Source organism: Crocodylus porosus, unplaced genomic scaffold, assembly GCF_001723895.1.
Source record: "Crocodylus porosus isolate Cpor-Errol unplaced genomic scaffold, CroPor_comp1, whole genome shotgun sequence".
Lineage (NCBI taxonomy): Eukaryota > Metazoa > Chordata > Crocodylia > Crocodylidae > Crocodylus > Crocodylus porosus.
Window position 1 is genome coordinate 118,308,488 of NW_017728943.1, and position 25,818 is coordinate 118,334,305.

The 25,818-nt window shown below is 43.7% G+C and overlaps 1 protein-coding gene across 1 annotated transcript in view; it reads left to right on the top strand.

The window, feature by feature from the left end:
• The window catches only part of SYNE1 (spectrin repeat containing nuclear envelope protein 1), a 514,523-nt gene that overhangs the window by 112,806 nt on the left and 375,899 nt on the right, over positions 1-25,818 (top strand). Inside the window, exons 3-4 of the mRNA XM_019550064.1 lie at positions 1,260-1,321; positions 22,371-22,466. Coding sequence (XP_019405609.1) covers positions 1,260-1,321; positions 22,371-22,466 — 158 coding nt within the window. The remainder of the gene's footprint in view (positions 1-1,259; positions 1,322-22,370; positions 22,467-25,818) is intronic.

Below are 25,818 nucleotides of genomic sequence, written 5' to 3' on the forward strand. Positions count from 1 at the left end.
CTTGACGCGTGCGTAGATACAGAAGTTCTTGCAACTTACTCCCACATTATATGAACATACATGTAATTACATCATTACATACATTGCATGTATAGTATAATTAGTTATTTGAGTGGGGGGGCGGAGAGGTAAATATGTAACAGCTAATTAAGCATGCTCAGTACTACAAGAGTTCATTAAGAGTTCATTCCTTTAGGCTATGCAGTTAAGTTCCAGTTTGAACTAGTTTCTGTAATCAGCATGTGAAAGTGTGAGGAGGAGAGAGAGAGTCTCGGGCAGCGGCTTCCCTTATCAAGGACAAGATTCCAGCTGTGCAATTCTAACATCACTGTAATAGAAGGGGCAAGTTTTTGGGGACCAAATCATGGATCTTTGCAATTCCAGCTCTAGTGAAACATACATTACAACTTTTAGTTCAGAAGTTACTCTTGCCTATGTTACTGGCTGCAGCCCCCAGGGGACCAGTTGAGAATTAGCAGAGGTCATTGTAACTCCAGTATGTCCTTTGTGACAGAGGTATGAGAGGGAGTGGTATAAGAAGTGGCATAGGAATTGGCAAACCTAGCTATGTGCCATATAACTGCTAGTTGCTGCCCAGAGAGCCTTTCAGCTGGACAGATACAGGCAGTGTCCCATCCCAAGTGATTCATTTTATCTGAAAATAAAAAATCATCAAGCTGTAAGTTACAAAATCTACAGATAGTTACCTAAATAACTAACCTGCCCTGATTTTTCAGTTTGGTGGAACATCTAGAACTCTGTTTGAATGCAAGTGAAGGTATGGGGACTCAGTACCTTCGGAAATAGGGCCACATTTTAGGAGCTAAAGTTAGGCACTTGGATTGAAAACTGCAGTTGGAATACTTATACCCTCTCTCAAAACACAAAGAAACATTAAACATTGTTGAACCACTGTTATGGCAGACCATAGGACTGTGTTAGATGCTTCTAGTTGATTCCGTATTTTCAGCAGGTGCCTACTGATACGCTAATGAAAAACTGCTTGATAAATGCACTGTCTGGGGAGTCTGCTTTTGTTTCATACCTTGTGGATTTCATTGTAAGCTTCCCTGAGCCTTTTTTGGATAGGACAGCATATAAATCTAATAAATAATAGTAAAGTGTCAAGTTTTTACAAGGGAATTGTAAGCAAAATGAATTGCTTTACTGAAGAAAAATAGTGGTATTTCTAGAGCTGAGTATACCTCCCTGGTGGTAGATGGCAATGTCTAATCACTCTGGTTCTGCTTCTTTTCCAGATGAGCAAGAAGCAGTACAAAAGAGGACTTTCACTAAATGGATCAACACTCATTTGGCCAAGGTAATAAATATCTTTAAAAATTTATTTTTAAGTCAAATCTTGCTCCCTGACAGATATTTTGGACCTGAAGAGTATAAGGCAACATTCACAGTTCTGATTAGCAGAATGGATATGATCTAATGGATGTGCTGTAATCTGCTAATATGATCTAATCTGTTTCATTATGATAGTGGTTTGGCAGCTGTGGCATAGTGAGTGGGTTTAAAACTTCTCAAGTCTACTAGCCAAAATCCGCTGCCTGAGAAAAAAACAGGCAGCAGAGTATCTGCTGCCGTAGTCAATAGGAAGTGGTGTGTCACAGCCTTGAACCAATAAAGCTTTGTTCCAGGCCTCAGGTATTAGCACTACTAGTAAAAATATAATGGAATAAAATTTGAGCCAGCTGGTTAATAGTGTGCTCACCTAATAGAGGCTTCCTGTATCAGCAAGAGTATACCTTGCATAACACTCCTCAAATGCTCTGTGAAGCTGCTGGGAAAATTTTGTTACAGAACTGTTTTTACTTTGTATTATTATAAACCAAAATCTATATATACTTTTATTATGAAATGAATGGCAGTGATTTTCATGAAATATTATAAATGCTGCATTTCATATGTTAGCATATTTACTTCGTAACATTAACAGTGAAGTTTTATGTGGTCAGTATCCAAGTTTTCACTCCACACCTCTGCCTGTGATTATTAGACTGGTAAATCACAGTATTTAAACACAGGCAGTGATCTTTGGAATGTGTATTTCTGAAGTAATGATGACTAGCTGCCATAAAAATATAAAGAAATATTTTACCCTTTGTTGAATGCACCGATTAATACACTCTCCAATGTCCATATTTTATGCACAGCAACACTGTATGAACAAATTCATCAGTCTGCTATGGCCTATTGAAGCATAGTAATAGATCAAAAAGCTTCTTACATTAAAGAGGTAAAATAATAAATACCCTCATATAAAATCAACTGCCTTGCCTTTGTAGAATTCATCTGTGAGAGCATGCCAATTTTTAAGACATCCCCAACCGTCATAAATTGCAGGGAAATATCAGTTTAGGCCCTGCTTTAGGAAAACATGTCAGACAAAATCCAGATTGGGCCAAATTATTGAGACTTTAGGTATTAACATTTGGCCATTGACAGATCTGTTATTCAGAGACCAGCTACATGTGCAAAGTAGCTATCATGTCATTAAAAGCTCCAATGAGCTATTAAGTTAGACCTCCAAAACATGTACTAACTTTATAGCTGGTTGCTATCGAGCTTTAACCTGCACATGTAGCAGGGTCATCCCTGTGGCTGGGAGCCCTGTCAGCTGAAAGCTCTCCCAGCTGCAGAGGTGTACCATTCCAAGACCCAGCAATTTAGATGCCATTGTCCCTTATTGCCACTTCAGGGGGATGCCTGATCCTGGGGCTGGAGGAACATGGCATCTGCGATCCCCCAGCCTCAGGGGCACGTGAAACCCCTGGAGTTAGGAGATCATGGCTGCCACATTTTCCCAGCTCTGGGGGTTTCATGCACCCCCAGAGCTGGATCACAGCTGTAACAACCCCCTGCTCTGAGACTAGGCTCCCCCTGCACCAGCAAGAAGGCATGATGGGATCTAATGTGTGATCTCACAGTCATGACTCCTGCCACGCATGTGGCGCAATTGTGTGGATTGTGCATCAGATCCCATCGCACTTTTACCCGTGCATGTAGAGGGGCCCTTAATAGCATAAAATGCATACCTGGTACATAGTTACATAGGGGAAAAGGTACAAACTCCTATATTTAGGTTTCCTAACACTTTTCATTACAAAGGTTCTTATAATGCTTTCTTTTTCTCTCCCAGAAGTGCTTTGTCCCCTGAAACTCTATTCTGGTTTGGTTGAGAAATACATTTATAAAAATAACTGTATGTTTTTTCCATGACCTGCGCACATTTACACAGTTGACATTTATATCCATTTTATACACCAATGTAGTTGCCAAATGAAGAGGCAAGAGTATTCAGAAAGAGTTGCTTGTGGTAGATGTAGGATCACAGTGGGTGCATCTAGATGTGCGCTTTACTGCTGAGTAGAATAATTAGCAGTGCAGTAAAGCATCACCATCTACATTTGCGCCACTATTAGAGACCAGTAAACTAATTAACTCCACCATAATATAGTACTGTCTCTGAGTACTGTCAGAGACAGTACTATCTTTACTGGAGTACTACTAGCCTGGAGAAAAGAAGATGTAGAGGAGATTTGTTGGCAGCCTGTAACTACGTAACGGGCGTACATCAGGGCCTGGGGGAGCATCTGTTCACCAAGGCACTCCAGGGGAAGACAAGAACCAATGGACACAAACTGCTTGAAAATTGCTTCAGATTGGACATAAGGAGAAACTTCTTTACAAGTCAAGGGCCTAGGGTCTGGAACAGACTCCACCTGGAGGTGGTGCAATCAACTGCCCTGGAGATCTTTAAAAAATTACTTGACTCTCACCTTGCATGCCCAAGTACAGGGGGACTAGACCCAATGATCTTGTGAGGTCCCTTCCAGCCTCTAACACCTATGAATCTTATGGTGAAGTAATTAACTTCAATGAAATGCACTGTAAACACTGTCCTTGGGCTTAAATTGTGCTCAGTCAGCCCAGCCATCTGTGGACCAAATTCCTACCTGTCACTTAGCCATATGGCTGTGCAGGTTCAGCACCCTTATGCCCCACTCAGTCCCTCTCCCTCCTGACACTGCCACCCAGAATGCATGGTTCACCCTCTGGGCTCCCTGCCAGCCTAAGCCTGCTCCATCCTGGTTCAAATTAATTGCTGCTATCCTGGGCGCACATGCAGATGCTGCATGCTGTAGCAGTTTACTCTGGCTCAAACTACTTTGGAGTTTATTGGTACACATTAATTGAATGTGTAGATGCAATCAGTACTTACACAGTCAGAGCAGCTGTAGGAGGAAATGGGAAACAACCATGCCATACTTCCCTCAATCCCAAACCCAGCATGTGGTATATGCCATCTTAGTTCTGCTCTCTTATTTCTGTGCATTATGAAAGTCTTTAATTAAATATCACTTATGTAATTTTGCTTTAGCTCATGAATATGGAAAGCGTAAGAACTGAGGATGCAAGGGTGATTATACATTTTAAACTATAAACTGGTATTTTCTAATTTTTAACAGTTTCACTTCACAACCTTTTAACAGTTTTAAAATGTGTAGTATATTTAAAATGTGGATTATTAGCTAAATGCTTCAGTGAAAAATAAGTTACTTGAAAGAAGTGATGTTCCAGTCTTGAGAAAGAAAATAGCATGCTGAATCTCCGAGAGGTCTTTCCTGCAGAGAGGAGTTTTGCTATTGACTTCAGTGGGACCAGTATTTCACCTTCTGTGTGTTTCATACTTTACTTTTTTAGGCTCTTATTGTTTCTTATGAGTTGCCCTCTATTTTAGTAGCTGTTTTCTGAAACTTAAGGGCTAAACATTTAAAGGGCATTGTTTTAGATGCCAGATATGATGATTTTGGATTGCAGATATTGTAAGATGCGTTATATTTATAGACTAAGAAATGTTTTATAACGATACAGATTTGTTCAATAGGTCAGCTTCATTCCCTATGACTCTTCCTTTTCTAAGAAACCTGGGCTGCTTGTTGTGACATAGTATAGTTTTTAGAAGTGTTGATTCAAAGCCTGATCAATATTTATCTTGTCTATTTATATCATTAACAGTGTAAATCACAGTACAGGCTAATTAGGTTTCAGCAAGAGTACAAATTATTTTGAGATCTCTAGACAGGGAACTTTTCTCATAATGGACCTATCACAACTACTTCTCCTTAAAATAAATATTGAATACCCTTGTTAAGTCAGAATGATTTTAATATGTTATTTGTTGTGAAAAAATACAAAGCCGAAGAGCAAAATAGTTTAATTTCCTTTCATAGGGAAATCACATATTATTGCAGACATACAAGTATATATAATAATTTGATTATAAACATTTTTGTAAAAAAAAGTCACAGATCAACTCTAGAACAGAAATATTTATAGTAGAGAGTTGTATTAAAATTAGAATTCCCCTTCTGTAAAGTGTGGGGCAATGGCTATATGACAGTGAGCTTTTCTGAGAAATGTTTACATTTTTTACATTCAGCAAATAACGGACCCTATAATCTATGTTTGGGCCTAAAATAAAAATGCTGGATTTCCTATCCTAAAGTAAAATATCCTCTGTTTATGTCAGGAGAAACCCCTCTTGTGTTAGGATAAAAGAATAGCTCAGTCTTTATATAAGTTCATTTTGTCACCTCTGGGCTCTTGTACATGTGACGACCATCATGTGTACACATGACAAAAATTTCCTTTATGTGGCTTAATAGCACCACACATTACATGTACACGAGGTTTGGAGGTTTCAAATAAGCTTGCCACATCCCCATGTAGCTTAGTTTTTAATGTTGTTACTTCTAACATTGCAGCCCTTAATCTAACAGCTCACTCCTCAGCTGTGGTAGAGGTGGGCAGGCTCTGCCAAAAAAAAAGGATTGGGCTCCTTGCCGCTTCTCCCTTCAACAGGCACCTGCCAGCCACATGTGTTTGCTGATGGCAGAAGTAGCAAGGGTCCCAATCCTTTTTTTTTTTCCCAAGGAGTCTGCCTGGCTCTCCCATAGCCAGGGGGTGAGATTCTGGCAGGCCTAGGAGCCCCTGAACTGCAGGGGGCCCTGGTCCTTGCCTCTGTGCTAGCAGCACCCACTGGGGCTGCCAGGGTAGGCTGCTAATGGCTCAGGTACTATCCCTACTTGGAGGCAGCGCCCGACCAGATCCAACTCTTCCCTGAGCCCACTGGGGCTTCCAGCACCCTGTGCATTGTCCATGCCACCTTCATGCTTCATGGAACCACCCAAGAATGGGCTGGCTTGCCCCTGGGGCAGTGTGGGAAGGTGGCAGGAAGGTACTGGCAGTTGGAGAAGGTGGCAGGGATAGTGCATGGGGCACTGGAAGCCCGCTAAGCCTGAGCTTCCCTGAGCCCGCCTGGACTTCCAGTGTCCCATGCATCATCTGTGTCACTTTTTCTGGCCACCAGCACACCCAGCCACCCTCCTTCCACCTCCCCACACTGTCCCAGGGGCAAGCCAGCCTATTCCCAGGTGGTCCCAGGTGGTGAGAAGGCAGTGGGGACACTGCACGCAGCGCTAGAAGCCCTGGTGGGCTTGGGGAAGAGTTGGATCTGGCCGGGTGCTACCTCTGAGCTGGGGCAGCACCCAGCCCACTAGCAGCCCACCTGGGCAGCCCCAGGGAGGAAGGACTGGGACCCCCTGCAGCTCAGGCACAGCTTGACCTGCTGGTGGCTTGCTGTCCAGCCACAGGTAGGCTCTGCTGGAGGAAAAATTAAGGGTCAGGCCCTTCACCACAACAGTGAGGAAAGTCCTTAAATTGAAATGGTAACAGTGGGTTTCAATTAAAAACCCACTGTTTCAATTTAGGGGGTATAGAATAAAACCCTGAGAACGAAACCCCCATCACATGTACAAGTGCCCTCTGCTAAGACCTACAACAAACTGCCTCTTGTGGTACAGAACTAGGCTGATAATGTCACCTAATTCCTCATTACCCCCAACAGCTGAGTGGTTCAGATACTTATCCAGAAAAGCAAGGACCTACCTACATCACTGTTTTGTGGAAACTGCAAAATTCAGCATTGCCCACGATAAAAAACTTAACAAAAAGTGGGGCTCTATGTAAAAATAAAAGTGTTTTTTTTTTTTTTTCCATCCCTGGGCAACAGCTAAGATGGCTGCTGCACCCACCCCTGGCTGCTGACTGGGGGAGAGGGCTGCCCCTATGCAGCCTCTCAGCACTACAGCCCAGGCAGACAGGGAAAGGCCCAGCCCTACTTCTTTTCCCCTCAACAACAACTACCACCCTGGCAGGGCCCATCCTGCAATAAGTGGTGTTACAGAGAATGTGGTTCAGGGAGAACAGAACCAGGAAGAGGCAGTGGGGTAATGTAGTAGGGCCATGGTGAGGTAGAGCAGGGCTGAGTCGGGAGAGAGCAGAGCCAGGATTGGAGGGGGGGGGGCAGCATGGCCATGCCATGGCAAGGGGAACAAAGCTGGGGAGGGGGAGAGTATAGCCTGGCAGCAGGGGGGTTGTGGCCCATCCCTATGCTTGTGTAAGGCTGGGGAGTGGTAGGGGGAGCAGGGCTGGACTGAGAGAAGCAGAGCCAGGTGCAGTGTGGCCTGGCTGGGGGTGGTAGAACAGCAGTAGTCAATCCTAGCACTCGTGGGGGGGTGAGACTTATTTTTCCCCCTGTGCGGGGGGTGGGGCAAGCTGGGGCACTGGCACTACATATGTCTGCCGGCCACCCCAGCCAATCAGAGTTGTGCTGGGAATGGCCACAATCTATCTGCAAAATTGGAGCCTTGGGCCATGCAAGCCCATGAAATTTGGCTCTGGGCTCTGCAATTTGAGTACATACCTAGTAATGTCGTTCCCTAGCCCCAGTGTCTGGTGTTTTCCACTTTCAGTTAAAAGCTGATGAACAAACACGAAAGAGTTAAGAACTCTGGGTGCCTGTACATGAGTGAGAAGGCTGCTGCATCATGCTGTAATTACAGCGCATATGAGTGGACTGAAGTAATCAAGTCTGCTGGAGTGTGATATTACTACATTCCAGAGCCTCCTGCCTCTCATGTATCAGTATCCCTGTGCTTCAAAATGGTGGTGGGGCACTTGAATTAAAGGTCGTTGAATGATCTTTAGTTCAAGTGCCTTTGCTGCCATCTTTATGTGGGGACGCTGATACACAAGACGCTGCAGTGCTTTAATTAGAGTAGCTTTTGGAACTCTGCCTATAACGCATATTGTTACTGCTAGTTTTGTTGTTGCTTTGGGATTTATAGTAATGCGTAGAGGACCCAGTTAGGGACCAGAGTCTATTATGCTGGGTACAGTTTAAACAAACAAGAGGCATCTTAAAGGGTTGATTGACTTTACTGGGTGCCCTGTGTGCATATATCTATAGCAGAACTTAGATCTTAATGTTCATTCTTAGGGTTTTCCATGCCCTAAATTTTAAGGGCTATTATATCTTGTTTTCAACGAGCATTAAACCTATAATGCTGTGAAGGTCTTCAAAAGCTTTTCGATTCATGCTGAAGATAGTTTATTTTTATCTAATTTTTTGTATTTGCTGCTTTCTTCCTAAATTAATAAAGGAAAATGTTTAAAAATGAGTTTACTGTTAGGCTGGGAAAAATTGGTCTGTCAGTGGAAATGAGGTCTCTTATGTGAATCTGGGCAAAGTAGGAGGACTCCCAAAAATACTTTATTTTGTTCTTCAACCTTCTGCCCATCTTTTCTTAAGACACCCACTCAAGCAGCAATCTATAAGTGCATGGCATATGACATGTTCATCTCCTGTCTATGAGACATCATAGGAAACATGCCCAGTAACAAATTCTGTTCAGACAACATAAAAATATATATTTTGTAATGAATACTGATCAAATCATGAGTCTCTTAAATGCTTTTTCTTCCATTTTTTGAAAACAAACTGAATGCAAACAGTGTAAGGACCCTACTATTTAGCCTATTGTGGTTTTGCTCTATGAAGAGTGGGAGAAGAGTATAGTCTCTACATTGGAAAGATATATTAAGAAAGACATGTGTGTGTCAGTTCACAGATGTGAGCTTTGAAGGCTCATGGGTACAATTAGTTCTAACTAGTTCAGAATTAAGCTAAATACAGATGCATAACTTGTGTATGAGAGTCTTGAGAAATTATGAAAAACCTGCAGCCTTTAATCAGGGCTGTCTCTCATCTTTCAGTGGAAAAGGATGTGGGAGGACAAAAAATGTATTTAAATACCTGTGACTCTGAAGCTGGGATATCTGCTGAAATGTTGTGAACTTTGTGAAAGGAGCTAGAGAGGCTGCCCAAGCTGCATGGAGTCCCAAGAACATGTGGAAATCCATGGCACCCCAAGGAGAGCTCAGCTCCTTGGACTCGTGACTAATTCCACCTCTGAAAAACTGCTGAGTTTCTAACATGCAGCATAGGTTCAGAGATGGGTCCATAGGCTTGGAGGCAGGCAAAGTAGCTGTTTTTGGTTCATTGTCTCTCTGCTTTGAACTTAGCCTACTTTGTCCCCTCATTATTTGTCTTTTAACTTCTACTTCTCTCTGAGCTTTTCAGGAAAGCTAGGGAATTATGTCCTTCATTTTTACTAACGCAGAACACCCAATCCTTGAGAGTTTTGTTTGAAGAGAGATCACAGCCTTTAGTATATAACACATTATAAATTCAGCAGGGACACTAGTCCTTAGAGGGTCACAGGGACTAAAATACACTAATAATATCCCAGATCTCAGCCAGGCTACTAGTATATAGAGCAGCTGCCATATTGCAGCCCCTTGCAGCTGGTTGTGGGGCTGAGGCTTCCTCTGCCCCCAAAGACTCCAGTGGCTACACTAAATTAAGCCGCCCAGTGGGCCTCAAAGCATTCCAGCTCCATCAACAGTCTTCATAAGTGATAGGTTGCATATGCTGAGCCATAGAGCACTGGCAACCTACTAGCCCACCAGATCCAGCCTACAGAACCATTGGTTCTGACCTGCGCATGTGGGATTTTAACAGCATTCAGTGGTTGGGGCATCTCCTGTGCTGTAGTGGAATGATGCGGCAATGATGGTAGCACTCCTGGTTGCTATAGTGAGGAACAGCACTGGTAGTCAGGTCCTAGCATCCAGCAGCCTCTGACCCAAAATGGGTCATTTCCAACTCAGTCAGTCTGTTAGAGCTGCTGATTTCTGATCTTAAGAATTTCATGTTGCTACCTCTGTTCCATTATTCCAGTTATGTATAAATGAGTCCTAAGGTAGGCAATTAAGTAGGATTTTCTGAGTAAGAGGGTTGAGAGAGTTCCTGTGATTTCAGATAGGATGGGGAAGGATTTTGAGCATCTGTAGGGGTTTTTCTTTTGGGACTTGTGAATGTAGTGAACCAGGGAAGTCTTAAGAACTACAGGAAAGATTTTCTGAGCCTCCTTTGAAGATACTGGAAAAGGGGAGGGAGAATGTCCCCTTTAAAATGAGGGGGTGGTTTCTGAGCTGTGAGAAGTTGGATAGGGAGAAGGTATTGGAGCTCAGGAATAGACTGTGTAGGAAGAATTTGCTGAGCCTGAGATGGTTGATTTAATGGCCCCACAGTCATAGGTTTACTGTGCTCAAGTTTCCTCCTCATGCAGTATTCAAGAGCCAGTTTGGGCAGTATTAGAGATGGGTTATGAGAATAAAGAGAAGCTCTGGGTGAAGTGACAGAATATAAAGGTACAGGAAGAAATGCATCCAGAATGTAAGGACTAGGTTGTAATGATGACAAAAGAAAGCCTGCAGTCTGGTGTATTGGATACAAGCATGTGTCAGGATCTGCATTTTGTCACTGAAGTAATAAGTGTCAGCTGAATCTGTGAATTGTGCTGGCAACATAGCTGAGTTCACACAACATGAAATAGCCACTAGCTCACATTACCAAGTGGGTTGTGGAACTCAACTAGTGTTTATACTGATCCACTAAGGTTTCCCATCCTCTGAAGGAAGCTGCAGGTCTAGCTCCTTAGTGCTCAAGTATCACACAAAAGCAAGGAGTGTATCTCAATATATGAATCTCCGTATAATCATATGAGTATGATTATTCCACAACCCAAAGTTGATATATATTTCTACTTAAGCTATACAAAGAAATGGTTCAGTAAAGCAGGCTCTTATTGTCCTTGAGGATTGGCCCAGATAGAGGAAACACTTAATTGTACAACTGTCTGTGATAGCGGCTGGCAACTTTTGAAGTCACAAGCCAGAACAACCCAGCTCTGTTCCATAGCATTAGTGGTGGGGGCCTTTGCCTCTGCTGAGAACTACACTTGTATTGATGCTGCTTCCCCCAGTCCTGTTCTCCTCAGCTGGAGTGTGAGCACAGTTGGTGGGGAGCTGCATCAGGAGTGGGCACCCAGAAGCTACAGCCTCGTTGCTGTTGCTCCGCGCTGCAGCTGCGGGGGTGATGGGTAGGGAGGGAGAGCATGGAGGCAGCTTCCATCTGCCTGACCTCAACACAGTTCCCCACAACTGGAAACTACACCCATGGCATGGCTATGGAGGAGAAGCAGCAGCAGCAAAGGCACAGCTGGTGTTTTCTCAGTTTTCTCAGTTTCTGTGTACCTCCCTGCTGCTTAGGCTTGGTGTGGGTGTAGATGTGGACATAACCAAAACCCTGAGGCTCTATGGGCCAGATCCAGGGGCTCTGAGAGCCACATCCAGCCCATAGGCTGTATGTTGCCAACTTCTGGTCTATAAAATATCACTAGTGTGCTGTGTATCAAGGTTCCAGGGTTAGAAAAAACAGTAAGGACTCATTTTTGCCTACTGCAGTACTGCTAAAGGTATGGGCCATAAACAAGTTACCACAATATGGGAGATAAACTTATAGGATATCAGCCATTTCATTTCTGTGCCCATCCTGTTACCCAGTGGTAAATGAAAGGTAGCTTACTGAGGGAGAAGTCCTCTCTTATTTGCTATGGGGAAACAACATACACACAGGTAGTTACCACACAGTAGATGGGTACTCAAGATTATATCCTGGCTTACTTTGTAGTATCTTGTTTGTTTGTCCATACCCTATATGTTATAAAGTTCTGTTTCTGTAAAATATCAGGCTGGAACTCTAGCATATCTTAGTATAAGCCTGAGTACTGATTACTTGAACTATGTATGCTTTAGCAGTTAGAGGGGACCAAAATAACCACAAAGGGTTATACAGGCCATTATCTGACCTTCTGAAAACAATGTAGCCAAGTGGATGAGAGACAGGTACACTCTGCCTACACTGTCCTTGTGCATTCTCCCAGTGTTCTTGTATTTACCACACTTATTCACCTCAGAGATGGCTACAGTGCAATGGAGGAGTAGTTGCTGTGTGCAACATTCATTTACATTCAATTAACATTCATTTAAAATGTTACATCATGGGTATCAAAATCTCCCTGTGCCCTTGGCTGAATCTGGCCTGTAAGGGCTCCTCCTGGCTCAAACACATTCCAAGGCATGGGGAATCTGTGGCAGCAAAGTCATGGCAGGCAAGCTCTAAAGCAACATCCTGTCCTAGGGATGCAACGAACCAACTCTGGACAGCTTGGCACCAACTCTTCACAGAATTCTTGGTGAATAATGCTATGAAGTGGATGGAACTGACAAAATAGTCATTAAAAGAACTAGTGTTAAATCCTTCTGGTCTTAGGCCTGTAGCTTGATGCATCGGCCTGTAAATTGCCCTCCCCACCATGCGCCTTAAATGAGCAGCTCGTCACCTTCCTACCTTCATACCATAACTGAATCCTTTTTATTGTTAACCTGGCAAAGCCTTTTTTCCATTGGTTATTGGTGTCGGCCTCAAAAATCTCTATCAGTGCACCCCTAATTTTGAGTATGCTGTCTGCTCCTGCTTTGGATGAATATATCTAAGTTCTGAAATGGGTATGAGTAGCAAACCCCTCCAAAAAACGGTGAGCTATTGTAACAGTTCAAAATAGTGATTTATAATAGGTTGTATGTCTCAGAAGCTCCAGCACTGCTGCAGGTAGTAAGGCACCAATTGCAGGCTTGCCTGAAGGACAGGGGAGCTGTGGGGAGCTGGAGAGGACAGAGAAAGGGAGGGAGCTACCAGGCTAGCAGCTGCACCAGTTGAGTCAGGGTATGCCTGCGGGAGAAGCAGGCAGGCTCCACAAAAAAAGATCGGAAAACAGAGGATGAGCTGCCAGTCGGCTGAGCAGCCCCTGAGCTGCAGAGCACCCTGGTCCTTTCCTCTGTGGCAGCGGCACCTCCTGGGGCTGCCCGGTTGGGCTGCTAGTGATCTGGATGCTTTCCCAGCTCAGGGGCAGCATCTAGCCTGATCCAGCTGTTCCCCAAGCTCACCCAGGGAGCAGCACCTGGCAGGCTTCCAGCAGGCATGCTTTGGGGACAGTTGGATTGGGCCAGGCGCTGTCTCCAAACTATGGCAACACCCTGTGTGCTAGCAGCCTGCCTGGGTGGTCCCAGGAGGTGCTACCACCACAGAGGGAAGGATTGGGGTCCCCTTACAGCTCAGGGGCTGCTCAGCCTGTTGGCAGCTCTTCCCCCAGCTGCAGGCAGGCTCCAGTTCCAAGAGAAAAAAATAAAAATAAAAAAAAAGGAGGAAAGAAGGATAGGGCCTCTCACCATAATGTGCTGAAAAATTGAAATGGTGGGTTTCAAGTAAAAATCCACCATTTCAATTTAGGAGGCATAAAATAAAAGCTTGGGGATTAAATCCCCATCACGTGTACAAGCCTCCTACCATGTTAAAGTTGAGGGCCTAATCTGGCAGCCCTTCCACATAGAAATAGGCACTGAAAGCAATTAGTGTAATTGGACTTTAGAATCTATGTGCTGAATTGGTGTCGATGAAGAAGGGCCAGATATTCAAAATAGTCTGAAATTTTACACGCCTACTTATTTGCACAAATTGTACAGGAGTGCAAAAACATCCAGGTGAACACTTATCTGTTTGTGAAAGGGGTGCTTCTGACACATTATTTCATTATGTAACAGGGTGGGGTCCCTGGGGCTCCTTACCCATGCCAAATTTGCCGAACAGGTACCCTCTATCTCACCTACCATGTCTTGCTGGTACTATTAATATAGGGAGGTTGCCCTTGATCTTTTATGTTTGGGTATGGTCTTTCTGGATCCTATTGAACCCTGGGGTTCTTAGACCCCTTGGTATCCTGCTTCATGGTGGATGTCTCCCGAGATACTCTCAGCCTTCTGGGCTAGGTACGTGGCTCCGTACTACCCCTTTACTATGCCCCAAGCCTCACAGATGGTACTGACATTGTTTTGCCTAGGCCTTGCTATAATTTGGCCCCCTTGTCCTCCCTGGGCTCTCCGCAGCCCTGTCTCTGTGCCTCTCTGGCGCCGGGCTCTAATCTCCCCCTTGTCACTGCACCCTCTGGCGCCAGAGCCTGGTCACCCCAAATACTGCACCCACACTGGCGCTGAGGTCACCACATTGTAGTGGGCCCCCAGTGAGGCCTCCTCCTTCCCCTTTAGCCTCACCCAAACCACCAGTGTTATCAAACAGCAAACAAACAACAGCAAACATACATGAGCCCCTGGCTGTAACGTAGCACAAAAGTTCAGGGTATGCTCTGCCCCTTTAAAAGAGTAAAACTTCTTCTCTGATGCCAAGTGCCTTGTAGGTAAGGGCACCTTGTGAGATCCTGGAGCCCCATTAGTCCCAAGGGCAGCATATCTGATGGCTGCCACATGTCTGGGCCATTCCCCCCTGGAGGCTCCTTCCCCTTCAGCTGCTGGCAGGGAACTAACCTGCCTGGGTCAAGCCCTGGGTTTTATATGGGCCCAGGGCCCTGCCTCTTCTGGCTAGCTGACCAGATGCATGTGTGGCTAATTTCCTCATTAGTAGGTTGTCATGGTCACCTGCACCTAGGCTCCTGTCTGGCTCTTTGGGCACTGTCCCCAGGCAATCGCTGCTCTTAGAGGAGTAGCGCCCTGTGACACATTAAAGTGTTTGTGACAGAGGGCACTCTCCTGAGGTCAAGTCTCATGTCAGCCTGCCTACCTCTTGCTACGGGGCAATCTGCCTGGTCTTTCCTGCCATGCCTTTGCTGTTCCTACAAACAGATGGTAAATATGGGAGACTGCCCATTACATGCCCTGATGCCAGGGGGCACCATCTGCAGCTCTGAACCTTCCCTACCCCATAGCCCATGCCTTGCAGATGGCATCCAGGTAAATATTACTCCTGGAGTAAGACCAGAGCAAACTGAGTCCAAATTTGGGCTCCACATGCAGCCACATTCACACCACATCCCCTCTCACAGGAGGCCTCTTCCACTCCACCCCTCTCTCACAAAGCCTCTGACATATTGCCTGTTACCAGGCTACACAATTGCCCTGCTTCTCCTTGAGTGGCCGCTCTTGGGCCACTCAAGCTTTGCTAATACTATACTGGCTCCGCCATGCAGGGCCTTCAGTTCCCATGATTTCCCCTACTCTACATGGTCCGGCCTCATGCTAAACTCTGGGCTAGTTCTGCCCCAAGTCTCTCACCAGGCACAACTTCTGCTGGCCCTTGCACTGTCCTTCAAGCTTACTCCCATTCAGCCTTATGCAGCACACGCCTTGGGCTGTTCTTCAGCCCTACTCATACTTTAGCCCTACTCTGTTCAGGGCCTCCCAAGGCTCTCCATACTACCCCCTCTGGGGTCTCCTGGATCTCCCATCCTTGCTGGGCTTAGATGGCACTCTGCTTGCTGTGCCTGGCCCCACTGCTGTCACTCCCTGGGGTCTTACACTCCCCTCATGGGGTCAGGTGGCCACAGCCATGCCTGGCTCCACTACTGCCTCCAAAGCTCACCCAAAGATGGGGGCTGGGGTTAAGGTGCCCCTCCTCACCTCTCACCAGGGAAGTAACTAGCCTGGCATTTTCTGGGGACTCCCACATCACCAGGAGCCCCATCACCCTTCCCCAACAGGGTGAAGTTTTGGTCATGCCCAGGACCAGGAACCTCCAAACTATCCCCATAAGCTCCTACCCTTACCTCCCAGCTGTATCACATAGCCTTTCAGCCAGACAATACTTCTATCTACACTGCCAGCAGCAAACTGCTCTGTTTATATAGGCAGCCAGTATTTTAAAAAGGCTGCCACAATCAAGCACCTGCCAGCTGCTTAACTCAACCCTTAAAGTGGCAGGCACTACCAGTGCCCTGCCACAGTGTTGTTTGAAAATTCTGCCATAACTTATTTTAGGAGGGGAAGTCCTGCATCTTTTGAACCAAGGTGTATTGTGCAATGCTCTTTGTTTTTTATTTATGTATCATAAACAGCCAGTTAGGCAGCTTACACAGAAGCATGAAGAAAAGGGTACTGCTCAAAGAAGACAGTTTAAAAAAAATCTAACTAAATAAATACTTGGAAGTGGATGAGATACAAAAACAGCACGGGGCTAGACTTAAGTGGCATTTGTACACATGCATATGCCGCAATGCACCTGGTCCTGCATCACATGCATTTGTATAAACAGCAAAATGTGCTTCAGCACTGTAAAAATGGCAGCGATGCACTTTTGAACTAAACACATTGAAGGTATTTTAGTTCAAAAGCACACTGCTGCTGTTTTCCACATGCTGATGTGCATTTCAACATTTATACAAATGTACGTGATGCACCACTGGGCATGTCAGCTCGTGTGTTCTGCAGACTCAATTAATTGAACCTGCTCTGATGTGCTGGATTTCCACTGTTTTGGAGCAGATGAAGGTGTGTGTATATATGTCCAAGATGATTAGAAAATGACTTATTAGCCTTGTGATCTTTGTGTTTTTCAGAAAGTTTCTGTTATTTGGTTTAATAGTTCAGAGGGATAATGAAAACAGATCGTTTCTGAATATTTGTTTTCTGAATGTAAATACTATGCACACAGATTCATGTCAAACACTTGAAATTGCATTGCTTTTTATTTTCTGAATATTAGAACAAACAAACAGGTTAAAGGGCAATTGATTTGTGTAAAGCATGTCTGCATTAAGTCATTTGTGATCTAAATTGCACTATTTGAACAAATATTTAGCATTAGAAAAATTCACTTTGCTAACCTTTAAGAAGCCTCTGAGTTAATTCATATGCCTCCTACATTGCTCTCAAGTGTATTTGTATTGAGTGTACCTTGCTACTCATGTTATAGCCACTCTTAAAGATTATTTTTACTACAAGTGTAATTGCCACATGTACTGCAGTTATAGAATGGTTATTGTTGATATAATACAAGGGTGTCAAAATCACCTTCTGTTTCTCTGGAGTTCAAGTTAACATTTCATCAGGAAGTACTGGTAGCTGAACAGAAGAAGTATTAAAGTGAGGTCCACCTTTAGAAGAAATAATGTTTTTAACTTTGTTCAGATTTTTAATGAAAGTGAATGGACTTTTTCCTTTGAATACAGCTAAAGACTAAGGAAGCAGTGTACATGTTAGCTCACTGATACTAACCAGTTTGACATCATGTGTGTACCCAAGGAGTATGTGGTTATTCAGTTCTCACAGAAAATTCACCACATGTTGGCTTGAATGGAAACTTTTTCTGTGAGGAAATGGGATTTAATTTAAGCTAACATACATGAAGCTATCTATACAATAGCTAAATATATAAATATAAACTTCCCCTCTCAGGAAATATATGCATACTGGTAGGACTATAGTGAATCTTATTGAACTAAGGAGATGAATTACAATAAGACTGACTTGAATAGAAACCTTATGAAAAAGGAGAATTTGAGAGTTTACATTGATTGCCAGTAAAAAGGTCAACATTGCCCAAAAGTTCCTTTGCTACAAGATACCCTAGCAGCTAACTGCAGTTATCATGGGCACAGTGACTTCTAAGTGGTATCTTTTATGAGATTACTGTGTACATCAGTCCAATTCCAACATGTATTTCAGGCATCTTGCAGTTACATAACACACGTTATACAGAAACATCTTTATATGAGGCATGTAAGTACTGCATACCAGACCCTTCAGTGCTTAATCAACACTTATTCAGGCAAAACCACAATTAACTTCACCACACTCCTTTATGGTATAAATAGGCTTAACAGATTTATTTTTTTAATTTCAACACCTAAAATTGATATTTATTTTTAAGCATTTATTTTGGTTTTTATTTACTTGAATTTTCAGGATTGCACAAAATTAGAGGTGTAGGAAGCAAACAGTTTAGTAATGACAGTATACTGTTAAAAACTTTATAAAAATCACATGTCAAAATATAAAAAGTAAATCAATAAATCATAGCCAGCCCAGCTCTTTTATGTTCATTCATCTCAGGAAAGAGCTGGGCTGGCAATGACCAGTAGCACTCCAGGAACAGTGGCAAAATAGGGAAAGGTGGGAGCCATCCTCTGTCCTCAGCACTTACATGACCCAGCTGGGCCTGCTACCACTGGGCTGGAGCCTCAAATATCCTTCCCACTTCCCATGTCCGGCCCCCCTTTAGGTGGGAGTTTGTTTAAGTAGCCTATTATCTCCCTTCAGCCCACCTCTAGCACCTGTGAATGAGCAGCTAATTTCTTAGCTGATGAGTCATTAGGCTGCCCATTGTTCTCCTTTTTAACTCCTCCACCCTTTGTCCCTTTCTCCACTGTTCAGTAACAGGGTTCACTGTAACAATCCCCTTTCTATAAATTTTTATTATTATTGATGGAAAGATTTTTCTGTCAGTCTGTGAGTGTGAAGTGAAATCAGTGTTTATTGATAAAAATCAAATCCTGTCAAGCCTAGGTGTAATGAAAGTGAGCATGGAAGTCAGTGTAAAATGTATGTGAGGGAAACCTAAAAGAATTGCCATTTCCCTCCCCACACACCTTTTTTAACTTTGCTATATTCTTCAGCTTTTGATGCTTGAAATTATTATTGTTTAACCAACGGATATTCACAATTTTACCAAGTGATAAACTTTTGAAAAAGAAGAGTTTAATGATGAAATCGTATAATTTAGAATGTCTAAATATGTATTTGTTTAGTTATACTTTCACTGTTATCATTTTTGTCTGAAAATGGAAAAGTAAGCATTATAATAACTTGTCATAAGTAGAAACCAACATCATGAATAAAGGCATTAAAGAACTACAAGGCTGAAGGAGAAAGAGGGGAGGAAATAGCAAAAATTTATATAATTGTTAGCTATATGAAAATAGTACTCTCATTTTAACAGCTATAAAACTCTAAACATCTTTTCTTTTGTAATCATGAAGCAATACAGTGATTGCAAGAGTAGTATGAGGAGGGAAAATAAATAAAGGGAAGTGATCTTTCCATCTTATTTGGCACTGGTGAGGCCATCCCTGGAATACTGCATCCAGTTTTGAGCCCCACACTTCAAAGAGGTTGTGGAAAAATTGGAAAGAGCCCAAGGGAGAGTGACAAAAATGATTAAGGGCCTGGGAAGCATAATTTATGAGAAAAAGCTGAAAGAACTAGGGTTATTTAGTTTGGAAAAAGAAAAATGAGGGGGAATTTCAAAACAGTCTTCAAGTACCTGAAGGCCAATTATGGAGAGGATGGAGATGGGCTTTTCTGTGTGACCATAGGGGACTGAGCAAGGAACAGTGGCCTTAAGCTTTAGTAAGGGAAATTTAAATTGGAGATTAAGAGGAACTCTCTCAATATGTTAGTGGTCAAACACTGGATGAAGCTACCTAGAGAAGCTGTGGATCTCTATCTCTGGAAACTTTCAAGAGCAGGTTTGGCAAACTCTTGGCTGGGATGGTGTGGCAGGACTCAGGGAAAAGGAGGTCCCTCTGCCCACCGCAGTCAGGTTTCCTGGTTAGGCTGTTGCCTCACCAGCATTCTCTTTTGTCTTGCACTCTGATTCCTTGTTCTCTGCCTCTGAATTCAGGGCCTCAGGCTCTGGGCTACTCCATGATTTCCCCCTACCCAGGTTAGAACTCAAGGCGTTGGACTTGAAGCCACCTTACTCAAAATATTACAGCACCACAGTGGGTCTTTGGGCTATTGCCTGCAGCTCTTCCCCGCCCCCTTCTTCCTGGGAAGTATGTTAGACGGGGTGCTGGAAGACCTTCTCCTGTGGCCTCCACCTCACCCCTTAGTCTCCAGTCCACTGGGTGCCCATCAAACAAAAAAAAGGAAAAAAAGAATCCTCAGCCTAAAGCTCTTCTCTGCTTTGAGGTGACAGATACAGTTTAATTGTGGGGCTTGCCCCGTTGAGCCCATCATTTAACAAACCAGGAACAAAAGGGAAAAGCTGCAACAACAACCAAGCAACCAACCCACATACGCTTCCTCTCCTTCTGGGGCTATTTACAGCATCCATACAGTCTCACTCATTCACTCTCAGGTAGGGACAATCTGGCCTTGTCAGCAGTCAGACTGAAACCCCTTTATGGAGGGTGGCCCAAGAGGCCTGGAGGTGGATTCTGCAATGACTACATGACCACATCCAAACCAAAATTAACAGCCTTCTGGAAAGGGGGATAATAATGGAGTCTCGCAACCAGTGGAGAAACCCCATAGTGGTCATCCCAAAACCCAGTGGGAACATGCAATTGTACATAGACTTCAGATAAGGCAACAAGCTGACCACGTTCAACCCTATCCCACGTGTCTGCATGTGAGATGCAAGAGAAAATTGGACAAGCCCAGTTTATATCCACACTGGATCTCAGCAAGGGGTATTAGCAGATCTCTCTGGCCAAAGAGGACCAGGAGAAGACCACATTTGCCACACTTTGGGGCCTGTACATGTCAAAGTCATGTGGGGGTACCTAAATTTAGAGCCGTATCAATTTACAATCAAGTACCAACCAGGGAAACAGAATTCAAATGCAGAATTTTTTCCCAGGAAATTTGATGAAGGAAAAGACAGTCACATATATATATGTTTGTGAAAAAAATCTGCATTTATATATGTGTGTGTATGTGTGTATTAGGGGTGCACTGATAGAGATTTTGGGGGCCGATACCAATAGCCGATATTTAAGGAGGCATATCAGCCAGTACCGATCTGAAATCTGATATAGCTGCTATCAGGTGGTAAGTCTGGTGTGGTGGAAGGGGAGAGGGGAGGGAAGGGGCATGGGCATGGGTGGGGGGGGAGATCAATGCCCTCCAGGGTGAGGGAGGGGGCAGAGGCTGGCACTGCCCATGTGAGGCAAGGGGGAGGGCACAGGATGAAGGCACCACTTGTGGGGTGGAGGTGGCTCCCGTTGCTTGCACCCTGGGAGGGTGGGAGCAGAAGGGCCCCCAGATCTGCACAGTGTGGGGCACACTGCAGCTGTGGGGGGGGAGCTGGAGCCAAGGTTACACGAATCTTTGTTTCAGGGTAGTAGATTTTCTTTAGTTCTTTCATCATGTTATTGATAATACAAAGCAACTAGTATTAGAAGTACTAAATGATTACTGGCCCATTAAATGATGTGTCAAAAACATAAGAACATTAAGAAATGCCATTTACTGGGTCAGATCATGGATCAGTTAAGTCCAGCATCTTTATACAGTGGCAGAGAGCAGATACTGAGAGGGAGAGCGAGCAGGGTTTTCACATAATTCTCCACTGCATTCTCCTATCATTGCAGCTTCCAGCGTTCAGAGATTTAGGAAGTTATGATTCAGAAGTTACACCGTTATGTACTATATTCAGTACTTACCGATGGACCTTTTCTCCAAGAGGTGGATTGGGGCAGACTATCAGCCTCCATAATTTCTTGTGGCAATGAGTTCTATGAGTAAATTACTCACTGGCCACATCTACATGTGTCCTTAACTGCGAAATAGGCTAAATAGCTGTGGAGTAAAGCATCATGTATGACACCATTAGGCCGCAGTAAACTAATTATTGCCACTGTAAGATAGTACTATCTTACATTGGGGTAATTAACTGCAACTAAATGTACATGTAGACATAGGCATAAATTGTTCCCACCAACAGGGGACCAGATTCCTGCCCAGCCAACAGGGGACCAGCCTGCTACCTAGCTGCACAGCTCCACATTTTCAGCACCCTTGTGTCCCAGCCAGCCCCTCCACTGCCTGACGCTGCCACCCAGAGCCCAGGGCTAACCCCCGATACTTCCTGCCAGTCTGAGTCTGTTCCACCCCAATTCAAATTGCTGTTGTCCTGGGTGTATGTGTAGATGCTGAGTCCAGGAGTCAATTACTCCAGCTCAAACTGCTTCACAGTTTATTGCTTTGAATTAATTGTACATGTAGATGCACCCACTGTGTTGAAAAGAACTTCCTTTTTCTAGTTTTAAACCTAATACCCAATACTTTCTTTCTGTGTCCCCTAGTTGTACTTTTGAGAGATAGAGACACAGTAAATAATAAATCCTTATTTAAATTCTCTGGCCCATTTAATGTTATTTAAAATCTCTGTCACTCCTGCTGTTCTTGGATATTAAGAAATAAAACCAAAAAGTAGCATTTTCTGGTTTTATATATAATTTCTTTTTACTTTTCAGCGCAACCCCCCCATTATGGTCAATGATCTGTTTGAAGATATCAAAGATGGGGTAATGCTGCTTGCTCTTTTGGAAGTTCTTTCCGGGCAGAAACTGGTAAGGATTTATTTCCCTTTTAAATTGAGATAAATTTGTTTTCCAAACTTCTCTCAGTACATTATTAGAGTAAATTGTTTTTTAATATTATTTTTGCATTGTAATAACACAAGGAACAGCAGTTGTGCATATGTTACAGTGAAAGGTAACTTCTTCCTGTGTGGTCAACCTGTTTAAACTATGGTAAATGGGACATCATGGAATGGCATTCTTTGCTTTAGTTTTGTTTTAATATTCTGAAAATATGCATACAATAAGTATCCTCTGCTGCTAGTTTTATCTTAATACTCAACAAAGGGTGATTATTTATACGTCTGATTTTTTCCTATGTGTATTTCACTGGAGCCGGTGTTTTCTTTTAGGCTTAATCCTAACATTATCAGGATTTAAATGCAACTTCATGGTAATAATTAATTTTAATAGAAGTAATTAAGGGAGAACAAGAAAACAAAACCCTTTCTGTTCTTCCAACAGAAGTCATTCTTGTTTAGTTATCTCTCAGACAGTGGTAGATAGTTAAAATTTCATTGGGTTTATTTCTCTGGTCCCCTCTACACCCCAGTTGAGGGGCTCCCAGCCATGGGGGTGCCCCATTCACCCTCAGGGCTGGAGAATCCTTGCTGTGGGGATCCCCTCCCCTCAGGGTTGCAGAGAAACCCTCAGGGCCAGAGGATCACTGCAGAGGCAATCCCCCTGCCCCATGAGTGTGGGAAGCCCCACACTCCAGAGTATCAGGGATCATTACAGCTGTGATCTCCTGAGTTTGGGGGTTTTGTGCAAACACCTGGACCCTGAGGATTGCAGCTTCTGTGATTCCCTGGGGCTCAGGGGTGTATGACACCCCTGAACCCAGCAGATAGCAGCTGTAGCAATCCCTAGGGTTTGAGGGTTTCACATTGGACGTGGTGCAGTCCTGGGAGAGATCCTACTACACGAAATTAAAGCTCAATAGCAAACAGCTATAAAGTTAGTGCACATTTTGAGGTCTAACTTTATAGCTGGATGGAGGTTTTTATTGTGTAATAGTTACTTTGCACATTTAGCTCAATTAACTGGTTAATTGTGCAATACTTGTAACATGTAGAGGAGGCCTCAATTACTCTAGGATCCCTTTGCAGTCTGCCAGAGTAAAGGGCTCTAATTCACAGCCACTTGGAGGCTCCTCTCCACTCATAAATCTTTTACAGTGGTTTGAGTGTAAATGAGAATCAGACTAATGTTGTAGCCACCTTGATAGTATGCATTAAAGAGGAATGAAGTTGAAACTTTAAATCCTTCAAACTAGTTTAAGGATCAGACTGCATCATCTTCAAGTAGTAGGGTTCGACCTGGTTTCTGGCACTGTCTACAGATAAAATGTAGGGTAGATTTGCATGTTATGGTTTAACTAGAAGAGGACAGAGCTACAATTCCTCTTAAGATCACTGAAGGGCTCAGGAGCTCTGCCCTGTCCCGAGTGCAGAACAGTGCCTAAATGGCACAGTTGCCTTTCTCTTTGATGTTTTTTTCCTGTAGTCTACTTTTATAAAATATAAGGAGGTGATCTGGGTCTAAGTGGCATTCTGAACTTGATTATAAGAGGTTTAAAACAATTCAAATTGTGGACCAAAACTACTTGGCGGTGTGACTTTAAGAATTTTGGTGGAGACTTCTGCTAGCTAAATTTTAAAAGCTATTTTGCCTAGGCTGAAATACATTAAATTTTCTCAGATTCTGTGTTCTCTGTTCTTCTTGCAAGGAAAGTCTCCCTCTTGTGGTAAAATATTAATGATACAAGAAAATAACTTTATCATTGTCTCTGTTGACATTGAAATTGATTAAATCAGAGACAAACTAATTCACCATATTTACTCAAATACAAGATGAGGTTTTACTTCCAGTTGGCATGGGGTAAAAAGCCCCATGTCCTATAATTACATACAAGGAAACCTCACTAAATACATTGTCTGTCATTAAATTGCTGCCAAAAGCAGCATTGAAGCTCAGCAATAGAAACGAACTGTGAAGTCAGTTGAATACAGCCAATGCTGAATATGGCTATAAAACACATGGCCCATATTGGGTAAACATGCTGATGGAAACCTATTTATTTATTTATTTATTTATTTATTTATTTATTTATTTTTTAAGAATACATTACTGTAATCCATCTGAATAAGACATATGGTAGTGCCTATTAAGCACAACCCCCCTCATTGGCGACTCTTTCAAGTCATAGCACGCCATTGCATACATTTTTACTTCCTTTTCACTCCCACAGCTAAACTATGCCTTTCTTTTCCATTTCCAATCATTCATGTTTCTTCATCAACCTTGAATGCCTAGCAAGTGTCACAAACCAGGGCCCCAAGCATTCACCCAGAATCCCTTTGTCACCCCCTCTCTCAGGCACATGATTAGTGTGGCCCTGCCCTCTATGAGGTGAAGCAATTTGCCCTGTGCCCCATCTATTTATAAATTTTTGGAGAATCCCAGGACTTTTGACAAGAACACCCAGTTTCAGTCATGAGTGGGGGCTAATTAGCACATGGATCCTTTGTGGTGGGTATCTGGAGTACACACACAAACTGAGCAGTGCTGGGTTATGGGGTCACCATGGCTTTAAATGCTCCTGACTCTGGTGGGGCCCAGTCCAAGTATGGAGCAAATCAAGTCTGCTCTGATGTGCTGTAATTATAGCTCATTGGAGCAGCCTTGCTGCTCGTTTATAGGTGGTGTCCTCAGTGTCTACACATGTGCCCCTGTTATTGGCAGGTTGACCCCCCAGCCAGCCATGGCTGCTGCAATACGGCTAAATGAGCTACACTCTGGGCACACATGCAGAGGCAAACCCAAACTGCAGAGCAATAAGCTCCGCAGTTTATTGCTGCACTATAATGGTACATGTAGGTGCACCCATGGAGTACAGTACAGTGAGATAGGTACTGCACTAGAATGAAGAGGGTCCTGTGTCTGGTCTCTTGTCTCTAATGGATTTTATGTGACTTGCATTAAATATTCATGGGGTAAGTAACAGTGGTATGCCTTATGCTGTACCAGAAGAGGAGCAGAGCCAGAACCCAGGGCCATCTCCCTTCCAGGCCAGTACTCATCTCACTGAGCCATTCTCCTGACTTGGTCTTCTTCTGGTCCCCCTTGGCTTCCCACTTGGCCACATTGCAAGAGGAGGGTTGAAAGGTACTCTGGGAAATTCAAATTTGCTGATGACACTAAGATGTGGGGGGACGTGGACACACTGGAAGGATGCAACAGGCTACAATCAGACCTAGACAGGTTACAAGGGTGGGCAGATGAGAATAGGATGGGTTTCAACACAGACAAGTGCAAGGTGATGCACCTCGGGAGGAACAAC